The sequence below is a fragment of the Camelus dromedarius genome, chromosome 29 (genome assembly GCF_036321535.1).
Source record: "Camelus dromedarius isolate mCamDro1 chromosome 29, mCamDro1.pat, whole genome shotgun sequence".
NCBI lineage: Eukaryota > Metazoa > Chordata > Mammalia > Artiodactyla > Camelidae > Camelus > Camelus dromedarius.
Window position 1 is genome coordinate 27,584,280 of NC_087464.1, and position 16,509 is coordinate 27,600,788.

General features: G+C 54.9%; 1 protein-coding gene across 1 annotated transcript in view; it reads left to right on the plus strand.

Annotated features, from left to right (window-relative positions):
- Positions 1 to 16,509, plus strand: part of ITGA11 (integrin subunit alpha 11) — a 111,469-nt gene that overhangs the window by 52,477 nt on the left and 42,483 nt on the right. The window contains exons 4-10 of the mRNA XM_064480790.1: positions 2,968 to 3,059; positions 5,784 to 5,898; positions 8,549 to 8,676; positions 9,816 to 9,964; positions 14,187 to 14,331; positions 14,704 to 14,869; positions 16,205 to 16,275. Of these exons, the coding sequence (XP_064336860.1) occupies positions 2,968 to 3,059; positions 5,784 to 5,898; positions 8,549 to 8,676; positions 9,816 to 9,964; positions 14,187 to 14,331; positions 14,704 to 14,869; positions 16,205 to 16,275 (866 nt within the window). The remainder of the gene's footprint in view (positions 1 to 2,967; positions 3,060 to 5,783; positions 5,899 to 8,548; positions 8,677 to 9,815; positions 9,965 to 14,186; positions 14,332 to 14,703; positions 14,870 to 16,204; positions 16,276 to 16,509) is intronic.

Sequence of the window (16,509 nt, forward strand, 5' to 3'; positions counted from 1 at the left end):
GTCTCCCCCTCTTCTAGGAGGGGAGCCTCTGTCCTAGAGCAGTGCGGTGGGGCTCCCCGGGGAGGCCGACAGGGGAGCAGCCTGGTGGGGAGACACGGCAGAGCTTCAAGAGACAAGCAGCTGCATGGAAAGGCCACATCAAAGAGAAAACCCGAGAACCCGGATCCCCAGGCAGCCCGCTGTCCGAGCGCTTAGTGCTGGAGGCCCCGCCGGTACACCGGTGTCAGCGCCGCTGGAAGGAGGCTCAAACCCCAGCACAGCCGGGCCCAGACTTCAGACTTCAGTGAGAAACCGGTCTAGGGAGGGCAGGAGTCCGTCTGGGGCCTCGTGGGTCCCGGTCATCACCACCCTGAGAGCAGTCCCCCAAGCAGGCCAAGCTGGATGCTCCTTCCACCTGCGCAATTCCCTCGCTGGGTGTCCAGGAGAAGCCCACATTCTCTCTAGGAGCCTCCGTTCACTCCTGTGTGACCCCAGGATCCATTCCAGGTCTGATAGGTCCCCTAGCCTTTATTGGGCACCTGGTACGTGCCAAGCACAATGCTAGCACCTGGAGATACAGCAGGGAACAAGGAGCCAAGGGCCCTGCTGGGAGGGCACAGTCAGTGAGTAGACACACTGGAAGGCAGGATCATCTCAGGTGGGCATAGATGCTGTGTGATAAACCAGGTGCTGTGATGAGAGAGGCTGGTGGGGAGGAGGGAGGGAGAGGGTTCTACCTTAGCACGGTGGTCAGGGAAGCCTGACACCTGAGCAGGTAACTTTTGAGCAAAGATTTGATGGTGAGACGGAGTCGGGTGGGACCAGAGTATTTCAGGCAGAAGAGAAGCAAGTGCAAAGGTCCTGAGGTTGGGAAGAGCTGTGTGGCCGGGGCAGAGGGAGAGAGGATGGTGGTGGGAGGCATCCACACTGGGCTTGGGGACTGGGCCACCGAGAAAAGCTCCTGTCCCAGTGGGGACACAGACCCACGAACCCGTCATTGAGTTTCCTTTGTCACTCCGGTTTCCAATGTGGACCCGCTTTCCCTCTGAAGAAGGGGAAGCTCCTGCTTTCAGTGAGAGACATGAAGCCTTCAGAGCCTGAAAACTTTCCTGAACTGGGGCTTCAGCCGGGAGGCGAGTGGGCAGCAGAGTGAGCGGGGGCTGAGGAGAAGTGCTGGTCAGGAGGCTCCTCGTCTGACAAGGGTTCCTTTCCCTCCACGGAGGTTCAGCCCCACAGTGGGGATGCACGGGAGGGAAACCCAAGCCCCGAGTTTTCCTGTGGCCTCTCCCACCGAGCCAGGAGCACTCTTTCCTCCCTCTCCAGGGAAGTGGGTGTCAGCCATTCACACCTCAGTGTTGAAGAGTCCACCTCAGATGCTTTCTTCCCAACAGCTGGATGGAGTTAGGGTTTTAATGAGGGGTTGGGGCTTGGGGGAGGGGATGTGATTCTGGAAGGCAGATCCTAAGTGAGGGGGGGCTTGTGCCCCAAGAAAGGTGTCGGTCTGTCCTGGTCACAGAGGGGAGGTTAGTCACTGCCCCAGATCCATGAACAGCAGGAGCAGGACTTGAGCCTGAGTCTTTCTTCCTCCAGCACAAGGGTCTTCCCCACCAACCGTCGGGCTGCCAGTCTCACTAAGGACTTCAGTCACTGGGACAAGAGATAAACAGAGGGGGCAGGGTGAGGCGAGGGACCCACCCCTTAAATAAACGAAGGGCAGAACTCTCCAAGCTGCGGAGGGAGGACGTTGCCCGGCTGGGGCTCGGAGCCTCCTCTCCAGGTGTCTCACTCCATCCCACGCCAGCATGGCCCTGCCGCCGGGCGGGAAACCTCGGATGTAACATTGGACATTCCTGGGTTCAAGACCCCGCATTATCGTTTACCAGTGACTGACCTCATGGAAGGCACTAACCCTCTATGCACCTTGGCTTTCTTGTCTGTACGATGGACATGGTGACTCCTGGGCCTCTTGGGAGGGCACGTGTGGGTGGCACTCTGGGAATGAGACACCAGAAGAGCCCCGGGTGACTCCTGTTGCTTTCTCTCCGGTTTGCTTGGACAGACAAGATGGAAAGCAATCCCAGGCCCAAGGGGGCTGGATTTCAAAAGGAGCCTTAGTACGAACTGAAGGAAACCAGAGGGAAGAAATGAAACAGCAGACACAGTTGCCCCTGCCCCAGCCCACAGCACGGCCAGGCGTCTCATGCTCTGGCTTCTGTCCAGCCCAGGCCCCACACCCTGCCGGCCTGGGGCCCCTGAGGGCAGGCCAGTTCTACACACACACACACACACACACACACACACCCATGAGCGCGCGCCTGGGGAATTCAAGCTCCCTCCCTCCCCTCAGTGACCTGATGGGATGATCCAGTAAAAGCTTCCCTGATACACCTGTTAATTATTCTAACCCGCCGTGACCCTCCTCCTCCGCCCAGTTGGCTGATAATGTTGGTGATGTTCCTGGGTGAGACCCTGTGCTCTGGAAGGCTCTTGTGAAGTTGTCAGCATATGTCAGTTTATCAGGTGAGCAGAGAACCAGGCCCTGAGAGTCGGGTGGGGGACTGGTAAGTTTCAGTGGCAGGTTGCCTTGAAGAAGAGTGCAGAGGAGACACTGCATGGAGAAGCCATCCTCACCGGGGGGCCCTGGGTGTGTGGGGTGGGGCACAGAGGAAGGGCTGGTGGTGGGAAAGGTCTGGACTAGGAGACGGAAGGCTCTTCCGTGTGCTTGCTGTGTGACTTTGGGCAGCTTGCTTGGCCTTTCTGAGACTCTCATTCCTCATCTCCGAGGGAGTTGAGAGGAAGTCATTAGACCACGTCTGGGCAAGGCCTTAGGAAACCGTGAAGGGCTGCACTGACATGCAGACAAGTGAAGCATCCAGAGAGGCCAGGAGAGTCAGGGAGGACTCTGCCTGGTGCCAGGAGCAGCGGCAGACTGTGGGCAGAGGGCGGGCAGGAGGGGGCTGCAGGCTGAGCTTCTCCCTCCTACCCCAGGAAGGGTCACCCTGTCCAACGTGTCCGAGAGGAAGGACAACATGCGTCTCGGCCTGAGCCTGGCCACCAACCCCAAGGACAACAGCTTCCTGGTAAGAGCCACCCACCCTCTCTCCAAGCCCTTCCTGCCCACGGGCCCTCTGCTTGGGGCTGCGAGGGGCATTGGATGGCTGAGTGAGTCTGCCCACCAGGCTGCCTGTCCGCACGCGCAGACAACCTGAAAAGGAACAGGAATAAATACAGACATTCAGCAGTCCAAGGGGGCGGGGGCGGGAAGGCCTGTCCCTTCCTTTGGGGAGTCAGACTTCCAATGCAGAGGCCAGACCCCTGCTCCAGCTTTGATCCAGGAAACAGGACACATCACACACTCTGAGAAGACTTTGTGGGGAGCCACACACGAGTGAGCACAGGTTTGCTGCAACCAAGGGGAGGGTCCGAGCGATGGGCCACCTGGGCCGCACAGGGTCAGATGGGAAGGCTTCCCAGAGGAGGTTTCCGTCTTGTTTTTAAAGAAGAGACTGGTCTCAGCAAGGAAGAAAGAGGAGGGTATTTGGGCTGAGGAGGTAGAGGCATTCATTAATTTAAACTATTTTTTGAGCACCTGCAACACCCTAAGCCTGATGCCAGGTGCTGGGGACTCAGCAGTCGGCAGAGCTCCTGCCCTCCTGGAGCTACTGTTCTGGGTGGGGGAGAGACGACATGTGATGCTGGGTCAGAGGGGCCGCGGTGGCTGTGCCGGGAGGCCTCTGCGCCCACCCAGGTGAGCGTGTCCAGGCTTCGCACACAGCGGGCGAGTGCAGGTGGCGTGATGCACTGGTGCTGCCTGCTCCTCGCCACCAGGTCTGCGTAAACCACCACAGATGTGGGTGAGGCTGGGCCTGACAGCTCCTAGAAACAGCTGCCGGGAAGCTTTCAGAGGGAAAATGACCCCAGAGAGCCCAATAAGGTGCATAACTCATTTTAAGATGGGAGGGCTCGTGTCACTCTCTGTTCTTGTCCATCAGTCCATCTGTGTTGACAGATGAGCCGTGGGGGGTGTGAGCACAGACACCAGAGCAGTGAGAGGACTGGGTGCTCGGAGACCCCAGGAGAGCACAGTGGCTCGGCCAGGGAGTGTCCTGCGGGACCTTGATGCATGGCCAGACCACAGCCCTCATCTTCCCCAACCAAGGGCAACAGGGCCCCTGGCCCTGTCCACCCGTGCTTGTCAGGGGCTTTGCTCTGACTCCCTTTTTCTCCCGAGGCTCCTTGTCACATTCCTACTAACTTGATTTCACCTACTTCACAAGGTGGAGTGACCGTTCAAGAGGGATGGTGTGATACCATCCCTGGGGCCTCTCTGGGTAGTTTAAGACCTTAGTTTATGAATAGAAGTTTTATTAATTCATTCACTCATCCATTCACTCATTAGCACATCCCCCAACCAAATGTCTTTCCCTCTATTCATTCATCCATCCATCCATCCATTCATTGATCCACACATCTGTCTGTGTATCAGACCAACCCACCTACCCATCCATCCATCATTCACCACCCATCCACCCTTCCATCCATCCATCATTCACCACCCATCCACCCTTCCATCCATGCCTTCCTACATCCATAATCATCTGTCCATGCACCTACCCATCCTTCCATTCACCCATCCATCCATCATGCACCATCCATCCACCCTTCCATCCATCCATCATTCACCGCCCATCCACCCTTCCATCCATCATCCATCCATCCATCATCCATCCATCCATCATCCACCATCCATCCATCATTCACCACCCATCCACCCTTCCATCCATCCATCCATCCATCCATCATCCATCCATCCATCATTCACCACCCATCCATCATTCACCACCCATCCACCCTTCCATCCATCCATCCATCCATCATCCACCATCCATCCATCATTCACCATCCACCCTTCCATCCATCCAGCCAGCCATCCACCTATAGTTTATCCATCTGTCCATCATCCATCCCTCCATCTTCCTTCTATCCCTCCAGCCACCATCCATCATCTACTCACCCATTATTCATTCTCCCCCACTTCCAAAAATAATTTTCAGAAGCTTCAACAAAGGACACAGATAACAAAACCTTTAAAATCTGAATTTAAAAAGAAAGCTAATTTGAAAAAAAAAAAAAAGAAAGAAAGTGAAATAACTATTCCCCCAAACCGAAGGAAATCACAGCCCAAAATGCAGTCCTGGACTTCCCGGCAGCAGGACAACCCTGGAGGGTTGACGCTGGGCTTCATTTTTATGACCCTGACTGAGAGGGACTCATCGCTCAGCCTTTAGAAGGGGCTGACATCAATGTTTTTGGTCACAAATTCAGAGAAATACCAGAGACATTCTTTTTTCTTTCCTTAGTAAGAGTCATGGACATGTTAGTCAGACCCAGTCCTGGACGTTTGCCCAGTAGTGACCTTCAGGTGACCTCTTCAGAAAGACCCTTGAAGGGTCCAGTCCCGTGGATGAAAGGCTTCCCTGGACCCTGAGGTGGGGGTGCTGGCAGGATGAAGGAGAGCCACAACCCTGATGAGGGGGTGGAGAAGGGGACCCTTGAAAATACCACAGAGGAGGACTCGAAGGTTAGTTTTTCTCCATTTCCCCTGAAACCAAGGGAACTGCTGCACACTACAGCAGGAGAGAGTTCAGCTAGACTCAGAGAAGGCCCGCTCGATCCTAGGGCCACCGGCACGCAGACGGAGGATTCTGTCCTGGGTTGTGCAGGTTGGGGCTGGGCCAAAGGCTGTTGCGCCTGGACCGTCTCTGGGGCCCCTCACTGACCGGGGTCTGTGCTGTGCTTCACAGGCCTGCAGCCCGCTCTGGTCTCACGAGTGTGGGAGTTCCTACTACACCACAGGGATGTGTTCACGAGTCAACTCCAACTTCAGGTTCTCCAAGACTGTGGCCCCAGCTCTCCAAAGTAAGTGGCTACAAATCTGCAGGCTCAGGCTGCATCTTTCGGGGGGGAGGGGGTTCTGAATCTCTGATTTATTAGACAGCATGGAAATAACAGGTTTAGGTTATTTTACAAAAAGAGCTCAAGCCTCATGGGAGGCTCTGGGCTCTGATCACCACTACCCTGCGGCGACAGAGCAGCACTTGGACTCTGACCGCGCCCTGTGGGGTCCTGATCCTGGCCCACCCTCCCCCACAGAGTGAGGGTCCGGGCAAATGAACTAAGGTTATGAAGACCATCCTGGCAGCCAGAGGGGCTCACTGAAAACCCACCTGAGTGAGTGAGAGGTTGCTGGGCCGCCGTGTACAGTAGGCATGCTGCGCACTGCACGATTCTGGGGACATCATTCACTTAGACTACAGTGTGAACGGTGCCCTCTGATACTATGCAGTGTGGTTGCTCTGTAGGTGGAGGGCCCAGGAGAATAGACCTATCCCTGGTAATGTTCCCATCTAATTGGTGTTCCTGGACATGAGGAAGCTCTGCCTAGCCTTCCCAGAGCCTCATGGAACGCAAAACCTCCCACTCACTCCCCACCTGCCAGGAGGATCCGGGAAGTAATGCTCAGACCTTGCCTCCCACGAGCGCAGACTGCCTGACTCTGAGCCTCCCTGTTTCCTCTGGGCTAAACACCATCATCAAGCAGCTGCTGCCCGCTTTACTGAGGGTGAGGGGATTAGCACCTCTAGCTAGAGGCAGCCCCCCTCCAAACAACAGGGCCGTCAGAGATGGGGCGGGTGCTGGGAGGGAGGAGGCAGCATCAGTGCAGCAGGGGCTGGACGGGGCTCCTCTGGGCGCCGAGGAGGCCTCAGTTCTATTCTCACAAGATGCCTGGGGCTGGGGAGGAGGCCCGTGGCCAGGAGCTCACTCCCTAGGGCTGCTCTCTCCTCCAGGCCAAGGTGTGACCATCTCAGCCTCCCAGAACCTCCTGTGTGGAGGCTTCCTCACAGGCTGACCAGCAGCAGTGCCCCAGGAGCTCCGCAGGTCCAGATCCCAGAGAAGCCCCCACAACCCCTGCCACCACCATGGAGGTTCTAATTCAGCAGGTCCGGGATAAGCCCCAGGGTGTGTGTTTCAAAGGCGTGTTCAACTATGTTTAGGAGCCACAGACCAGGTTCTCCCCAAGGTGTCTTAGAAAGAAAAATTTGAAATTGTAAGAAAGAAATGAGTAATAATAAATTCATTCTAATAATAAAACTGGCTTTAAAATCAAAGAAACCTGGTCCCTGCCACTAGATTGGAAACCCCTCCTAAACAAGGAGTTTCATCTTATCTCCATGTGGCCGGCGGCACCACGCAGCACTGCAGCACGTGGCGGGAGCTCAGGACACAGGTGTTGGGCTGAAGGACACAGGAGAAGGACAAAGCTACCAGGTGCCTGCCGTGAGGCGGGAGGTGTAGGGCGATCACGTGCTGTACACAGCAGGCGGAAGAGACCCGAGTACCCACACAGCCTCTCCTAAAGTGGGACCTCCTCTGAGACACTCAGCATCTCAGTCACCCAAACGCTTGTAAAATGCTCTGTCAGACGCAGGACTGCAATGGGCGCCCGGGCTCTGAGCCACCACCGTCCTCTCCTGGGAGCTCTGATGTCAGCATGCTACACCCTCATGATGTGGTTACTTCAGGAGTGACTGGAATGCTTAACTCACAAAGGCCCCCACTGCTCTGCTGTGAAGTAGATTGATCCGTTGTGAAAACTCTCCAGCAGAAATAAGCAGATGCCCGAGATTTCAGTGCGATACCGTATAGTATATATCACATCTGTATTGTATCACATCTTATTTCAAAGTAACCCCAGCTGTTTCACAAACAGAAGTAAACTACTTAGATGTTAAAAGAAGTTTTCTACTTTTGCTATGGTGCCAATGTTGGATTCATTTTCTTTGTTGGTTTCTATTATTGTTTTAATTTGATATTAATATTACAAGAATGCAGAAAAACTTTCAGGCTTGGAGCACAAGAGTTTGACCTGATGGTGTCATTGCCACATTAACAAAGTGGTTTGTTTAAAAAAAAAAAACAGAAAGAGGACCAGCTAGAGTCTCGAGCACCTGCTTGTGCTCAGACCTGGAAGCACCGTTGCGCTGATTTCTCGTGGCGACCCCCCACGATCACTTCGCCTGTTTTACAGAAGAGAAAACTGGTGCCAAGGTGTTAAGTAACTTGCCCAAGGTCAAAGCCAGGAGTCAACAGTCTGATGCCTGATTCCACATCCCTGACCATTCTACCGTGCCTCCCTCCTAAGAACTGAAACCCGTTCAGTCTGGTTGAACATGGTACCTTGCCAGCCTGCCCACTGCAGTAAAGTAGACAATAGCGAGGTACTGATTTGGGCAGTGTTGGCTGCATCCCAAACAGGGACCAGCTGACCGTGGTCGGCTCCAGATGGGGAGCAGGGGCAGTCGGGCTTAATCTACACTCTGCTCAGACAGCCAGCGCAGAGCTGGGGAACACAGCCAGGAGTTCCTGGGCTCCTTATTCATGTTGCCCAAATAAACGTTTAGCCCGAGGACAGCTCCCCATCCGTGCTTCCTTGGACAGTCATCCAGAGAATCAGAGACTTGCAGATGCTGGCTCCTCGGGTGGCTATGACCATGTGCCTGCTTCCCAGGGTGCCAGACCTACATGGACATCATCATCGTCCTGGACGGCTCCAACAGCATCTACCCCTGGGTGGAGGTCCAGCACTTCCTCATCAACATCCTGAAGAAGTTTTACATCGGCCCTGGGCAGATCCAGGTGAGCACGGCTGGGATGGTTTCCTCCTCCGAACAGGGCCCCTCAAGCCCATGGCAGATGCCGCCTGGGGGTTTGGGGGAGCATCTTTGCAGGCACCAGAGAGGTGTAGGCGACAGGGCCAGCAGGAGGGTCCTGCAGCCCAGGACACACATCTCTGCTGGGCACATCAAGGGACAGCATGGGGGAGGCCTCCTGCGTGGGCAAACACCGTCTTCTGGGACAGACACCACCTAGTAACAAAAACTTGGATCAGCCAGAGAGTGAGGAGCAAGGCAGGAAAGGCTGAGTAGGCACTGGAACCCTGCTGGGGGAGGCACGGGGAGCATCAGACACGTTGATCTCAGGGAAGAGACAGGGAGGTCAGTGCTGCCGGCGTGTCCTGAAACGCTGCCGAGCTAATGAGGGGATAGATTTGTCCTGTGTTGTCTCGGCAGGCCCACCAAGGACCCAAGAATGGAAGTGACAGAGTGGTGGAGTTCAAGTCAACCTAAGAAGTCACTTCGTAACAGTTAGAGCTGTTAGAAAGGGAGGGGACTTTCTCCTGGAGTAATGAGACCCCCCGAGAGATCACCTGGCGGGGAGGGTGGAGGCCCAGCCGTGGAAACGCGCTTGTGCAGAACAAACTCTGTGGGCCCACCCAGCCGTGACAGTTTGTCATTCTAGTCCCGCTCCAGGTCTTCCAGGTTTTCTGTTTAGTTTTCAGGCTGTTGATATTGTTGGTGGTTTATCTACTTGGGGATAAAAGAGCCTCTTCTCCAAATTGGACGGAACCTTAGTTCCAGCGTATGGTGAACAGTGCGGTGGCCCTCCACCGGTGCTGCTCCCGAGACTGCAGGCTTCAACTCCGTGCTCAGCTTTTGTCTTTTTAAGTGAGAAACTTAATCTGCTGGGCCTTTCTTTGCATCACGGTCTCCTCTCTCGATGTACACCTTCCACTTGTCTCATGACGTCTTCCGTTCATTCTCAGAGCTTTGCAGAGCCTGCTTCCCTTCTGCTTAGTTCCTCTCCCTTGGGACGGTCCCCAGCACTCCTCTCTCCTGAACAGTCACAGACAGAGAGATGACTCTGGGGAGCCTCACCACCGAAGGGCCAGCTTTCAGGCGTCACGATATCCCTCTGCCCTCCCCTCTAACTTGCAGGTTGGAGTTGTTCAGTACGGAGAAGACGTGGTACATGAATTTCACCTCAACGACTACAGGTCCGTAAAGGATGTGGTGGAAGCTGCCAGCCACATTGAGCAGAGAGGAGGAACAGAGACCCGCACAGCGTTTGGCATTGAATTTGCTCGGTAAAAAAATAATAATTTTTCTAAATCTCAGATACTGTTCTAAGTTATCTATTGCTGTGTAACGAATCTGCACAAAATGTAGCATCTTGAGAGACAGTAACTTATTAATCCCTCAAAGTTCTGGGCTTTCGCTGGGCTCAGCTGATCAGTTCTCCCTTGGGTTCTCTCATGAGGCTGACGTTTGGTATCAGCTGGGGCTGTTGTCATCTGTAGGTTGGACTGGGCTGGACATCTAAACAGCACAGCCCGTGGCTGGTGGGGGGTGCTGGCAGCTAGCTGGAAGCTCAGCTGAGGCTGGGGATCTGAGCACCCATGCGTGGCCAGGTGGCGTGGCTTTCTCCCTGTGTGGCACCCGGGCTTTGAGAGGAAACACCCCCAGAGTGAGTTTCCCAGCAGACCCATGCTCCGTGCAGGAGTCCCAGGATGTAACTTCCACACAGTCTGTTGATTGAGTGAGTTGCTAAGGTCAGCCCAGGTTCAAGGGGAAGAGAACTTGATCCCCTCCCCTGATGGAGGGGTGGCACGGTCAGATTGCAGGAGAGCATTTGGGGGATCAGGGGTATTTTTGCAGCCAACTTTGGGAAGTGTGTGCTGCCACAGAGACCTGATAAAAAGTGTGTGAGTTCTCTGAGGGCAGAATCTGCCAGGGGGAGCTTGTCATCGCTGGAACTTTTGTGAAAAGCATGGTTGAATCTAGCATCTGAGATTATAGAGCAATGAGGCCGGTTCCTTAAACATCACACCAGGACTCACTGGGATGAGGGACGCTGTCTCAGCAGCCACGGAGGCCTCTACCTGCTTATCCCCAGGATGCTGCTGCTGCTCAGAACGCTGTGCTTCCCCCCCCCAGATTCAGGAAGTGATCTTACAATCAGTTCCCCAAGATCTCGCCAGCTGTGGCCTAACTCCTAAGATGACTATGTCCACGGCGTTTAGATTTTGAACGTATAAAATTTGCACCCATGAATAGGTGCTCTGCGCATGTTCGTGAGACCGCACAAATGTTCCCCGAGACCACAGTCCCATCACTTTATAATATGGTTGTAAACCCACCTCACACAGGGTCAGTGAGCGTGTTTAACAGAATTCCACAATGTGAGAACTATTTAGTAGTAACATGACTTCATGCGGTGAAGAGAGTAAGTCTTTCTCATCCACACAACCTGTATGGTTAAGTTACTGCTCCACCAGCATATTTCTGTTCACTGATAAAACTTGCTCGAGCTTTTTTCCTAAATGAGCTTCCCTCCGTGTAAGGATGGCTCTTATGCTCACAAAGGTAGACCTTTTTGCTGTTTTGTCAACATGGGTGTTGGCCCCTGAGACCCCGAGCAGGCCCTTGTGAGGTGACTGGCGGAACAGAGGGAGGCCCCGTGCACTGACCCGCACAGAGGGAGCCCTCTGTTTCCGGCTCATTTCCAGCCCATCTCCCCCGGGTCAGTGGTGACTGTGTGACCCATACAGGAGTTTGAACCATCGTGTCTTGTGAGCACTGCTACGGCGTACAATCTGCACCTCAGGTCAGCTCTGAAATCTGAGCTTCCCTGCCTGCCAAGTGTGGGTCCCAAATTACAGCCAGTGCCTTTTAAGGTGAAAGGTTTTCTCTCCTCACTCAGCTGTTCATAGTGCCTTTTGCCCGTGCACCTACCAGACTACAAAGGTCCAGGCCATGGATCTGAGGGGTTATAAGGATGGCCGAGAGTGGGAGGGCTGCCAAGATGGGGCATTTGACTTGTCCTAGGAAGACCCCAGGATTTCAGCAGGGAGAGGTGGCAAGAAGACATTCCACAGAAGACGTTCTGCCCTGATAAGGGCAGAGGAGATGGAGAGTCAAGGAGCATTTGTGCTCAGAGCCCTGCTCTGAGCATGGTGTGAGGTTCATGGTGGGGGAAGTGAACCCACACCTGGGGGAGCCAGACTGCGAGCGACGTGTTGTGGCTGAAGCAACCACGAGTGGGCGCTGAAGGCCTGAGGACGAGGACTTGCCATCAGGTGTGCAGGTGAAGGAGGACTTGGCGGACTTTGGGGGAAGGGAAGGGGACAGCGCTGTGACTTCACCTCGTTCACGCCGCACTTTTACTGAGCGCGCACTACGTGCCTCACACTGTTTTCGGCACTGGGTGTAGATCAGTAAACAAAACAGATAAATGTCCAGCCCTCATGAAGCTGACATTCTAGAGGGTGAGACAGAGGCTGACGATAAAGCAAAAAAAGAAAGAAAGAAATAGTACGGTACACTGGAGGGAGACAAAGCCTCTGCGGGGCGGGGGGCTGGAGCCTGGCAAAGGCAGCCAGGCAGGTTGGAGAGGACAGACGTTTAATCGGCACTAACAGCGTCGTCGGGGAAGGCTTCACCAGGGGATGACGTTTGAGTGGAGACTCGAAGGAGGTGAGAAAGTTGGCCAGGCAGGTGTCTGGCTGGAAGGTTCCAGGAGAGGGGGCAGCTCAGACAAAGGCCCTGAGACAGGAGCGTGCCTGGTGGTCCCAGGATCAATGGAGAGTCCAGCAGGAGGAGGGGTTCAGAGGGATAATGGGCCAGGTCAGGGGGCCTGGGAGAACTGGGACCCAGGGCAGGTTTAGAGCAGAAGGAGACGTGAAGTGACCTGCTTTTTCCACGGGGTCACACTGGCTTCCCAGTTCATGAAACCTGTTGTGAGTATAAAGCTCACACTGCTCTCCAGTAATTTATAGTCTGATTTACAAGGCAACAAATCTAAGTCTTTTACACAATGCAAATTCACAGTTTAAAATCTGATGACTCATGCCCGTATCTGCACTGTTACAGATCCACACAGACATGCACGCTATTCCACTGTATGGAAATATGATGCTGAAATGTCCTATGGCTCCATGTGTAATAAATCCTATTTTCCCCTGCCGTATTTTGTTCTCATGGAGTTTTGCTCCTGGACCTGACCCTCCAGTGAGGTCATGTGAGCGCCAAGATTCTCCTTTAAGGGACTAGCGGTGCCCCCTCCCCTGGGTCGGGCTTCAGCCCAAAATATTCTCACATGTGCCTCTGCCCTGCTTCCGTTCATACCTCAGACTAAAATTAGAGCGTTTCTTAAGCCAGCCTATCAAGAATATCATAAAACTGCTAAGAGAACGAACAGCAAATGGTCTGTTTCTCTTCACTGGTAGCTTGAAGATGCTCTGAACTAACTTATTCCAAGTTCTGTGAATTCCTCCACATCTAAGTCACACACGTCAGCTCATCAGCTTGCTGTGTAACAAAAGGTACCTCAGGTAACCAAAGCCTGGGGCCTGGAGATGAGATTTCACCTGGCATCGCAGCGCTTAAATCTGTGGGTCAGACCCAGGAGGAATCACTGCAGAGTCTAAGGGTAACATGTATTTTCAAGTCTTTACTGGAAAATTCTACCTGCTGGGCCAGACTCTTGGCTAGACCACACCACTGTCCTTGTAAGGAGAGTTGGCCACACAGGCACCCAGAGCTGGTGATGGTTCAGGAGCCAGGCGTTCCTGCTTCGTAGATGGGTTGCCAGCTACAAGAGTCTCTCCCCTGGCTGGACTGCCCAACAGGCAGGCCATGCATCTGCTCCGGGCACTGAAAACGATAAAAAGCGAGACAGAGGAATATTTGTCACAGAGTTTGATATTTAATAGTTCCCAAAATAGGATCAGAGCTGTTCTCGGGGGGAAAATCAGAGCCTTGTCGAGTTTCGGCGTGCACACCCCGGGGTCAGTTGTCTGGGTGCTGAATCGCTCTGGCCCAGCACCTCTGCAGTACTGAGGCAAGTGGATCTCGGTTCTGAGGCTAGTGAGAACGTTTGGGAAATGCTGGTTTCCAGGCCACACGCCGGAGATTCTGATTTCGTAAGTCCAACGGGGCCTGGACCTCTGGACCTCATTTTTTTTTAACTCCCCAGGTGATTCTAATGTGCAGCTGGCTTTCTGAACCATGAAATTAAGGCCTCTAAGGGTCTCCACCTGACCCTGAACCCCCCTCCCAGGCCCAATCCATCCCCTCTGCTTGCACAAAACAGTGCGGTCAAGAGCCCAGAGGGGCTTTTGCAAGTTGCTTTTTAAAGACAAGCTGATTTAAGACCCATCTGAGCAGCGGGCGAACGAGTGGCCTCAGGGTCTGGATCCAGCTTCTGCTTTGGTTTGAGGTCCAGCATCTCCTGGGTTGCCCAGGGCTCAGCCAGGCTGCCCCACTCTCACCTCCCCTTTGTGACCCTCCCCTGCATCTGGGTTCCAGCTCGGAGGCTTTCCAGAAGGGCGGCAGGAAAGGGGCCAAGAAGGTGATGATTGTCATCACAGACGGGGAGTCCCACGACAGCCCGGACCTGGAGAAGGTGATCCAGCAGAGCGAGAGGGACAACGTGACCAGATACGCCGTGGCCGTGAGTCCCGTCCTGCCCCAGCCCACCTTCTGGAAGCTTGGCTGTCACCCCGCTGGGGACTCCGGGCAGGCGTTTACTGGGCAGTGAACTAGCCATCCAGGCCCAGGGGGCCTCCCCTTGTGCATCCTCTTCCTTCTGCACTGTCCATTCCTGTCCACAACAGTTGCAGGTTTGTGCTGTTTTTTCCCTCCATTGCCAAGGAGGTGCTGAAGCCTCAGAAAACCAGGAAACACCCGCAAGCCGCCCAACACTTCGTGCCCTGCCTTAGAACAGGGGCTCCGGCCTGTCCTGCAGCCAGGGTCTGGGGCCGTGGGTGTGTGGGGAGGTCCATGCCATGTCCTGGTGTGTGGCCCCGCCCCTGTTCCCTGGCAGGTCCTGGGCTACTACAACCGCAGGGGGATCAATCCAGAAGCTTTCCTCAACGAGATCAAATACATCGCCAGTGACCCGGATGACAAGCACTTCTTCAACGTCACTGACGAGGCGGCCCTGAAGGACATCGTTGATGCCCTGGGGGACCGGATCTTCAGCTTGGAGGGTGAGCGCGGCTGACTGAGAGGGGTCCACGTGCCTGGGCTCAGCAGGTGAAGCCCAGCCCTGTAGAGCAGGGTGGTTTGGCAGGAGCGCCCCCTTCGTGAGCAGCGCCAGCACTTGTGGTCCCTGGGCTGGACGTGAGGCTGTGCTCTTTCCAAACAGCCCGGGAAGCTGGATCGTTGACAGTGGAGGAAACGGCAGCTTGAAGGGGTTAAGTGACTTGCCAGACCTCCCGCAGCCTGGGAAGGAGTTGGGGTTTGAACGAGGGTTGCCAGATTTAGCAGATATAAGATACAGTATTTGTGGTAGACATGCCCTAAAAACCCACTTGTTGTTTGTCTGAAACTCACGTTTAACAGGGCGTCCGGGTCTTATCTGGCAACCCTAGCCAAGCCGCTGAGCCCACCCCCCCACCCCCCACCCCGGAGCTGCTCGCTCCCAGAGCCCCACGGCCTCCCGCTCCCGCTCCGGAAAGCACTCTGTGCAGGGTTCCCTCAGGTTGTCTCTCTCCTTACGACTCTGAGTCCAGCTTTGGTTGGCAGGAGTCTTGTTTGCACCACGTATTGCTGCAGAGGGGCCTTGCTGTGCTGGGCTCCGCCACGTGGGGCGGTGGTCAAGGAGAGCACGGGCAGCATCCCAGAGCCCAGCAGGCTCCTCTGCGCCAGGGGTGACGGGCTGCAGACACAGGAGGAGAGAAAGACGGCCCTCATGAACGGTGGCAGAAGAGGGGAAGGGGAACCTGGCGCTGATACTCTCGGTGGAGTTTAACACCCAAAACACTTGTAATCTAAGCGGCCGCCTCGCTTGGCAAGAACATTGCTCCAGGGACACGTCAGGGAGCCCTATGTTGGGAGGTGCCCTCCGCACACGTCTAACCCCAGCCCTAACCCTAACCCTCATGCAGAGCTGTGGTGTGACACGGCTCCGTCCGCAGGGTGGAGTCGATGTTTGGGAACTGTCCAGAGGCATCTGGAACCAAATCTGGTGAATAGTAGGAACGAACAAAGTGGGAAATTCCATTTCTTGCCAACAACGTGGACTGTTTCTTTCCGGGCACTTTTCTGGGTCTTTCTCCTGTTTTGACAGGCTTGTAGCATGCTGCCCTGTAATACAAGTTGTCTCAAGCCTTTCTCAGCAGGGAGTGGACTGCTGATAATAAAGCCAGGCGGCCGCCTGAAGGTGCCAGCAGCTGGGGCAGACGAGTTGGGCTCAGACCCGGGGCCCCTCTCGCCTCCCTCAAGGTGCTTCTGGATCACAGGCACTGGGGATCGAGCTGCAGGCGTGTCTGGCGCTAAGAAATCAGGTGCGGAGCTGACGTCTTTCTGTCCGTCTGTTTCAGGCACCAACAAGAACGAAACCTCCTTCGGGCTGGAGATGTCACAGACAGGCTTCTCCTCTCACGTGGTGGAGGTAAGCACACGTTAGAGCCCCTCCACACGCCCCCAACTCCAGGTGGTCGCCCACCATTCCTGAGCTGTCTCATCGCCCTTTCTCTCTTTCCTGGGGTCTCTGCCTCTCATCTTCTGTGGCCGGAAGACGGAAGTCAAGGTCTTCAGCTTACAATGAGCTGTCTCAGGCCCTCCCGTGCAAGGTGCTGATATGACGGTCACCCCCCCATTCAGCGCACAGAGCCTTGTGCAAAAC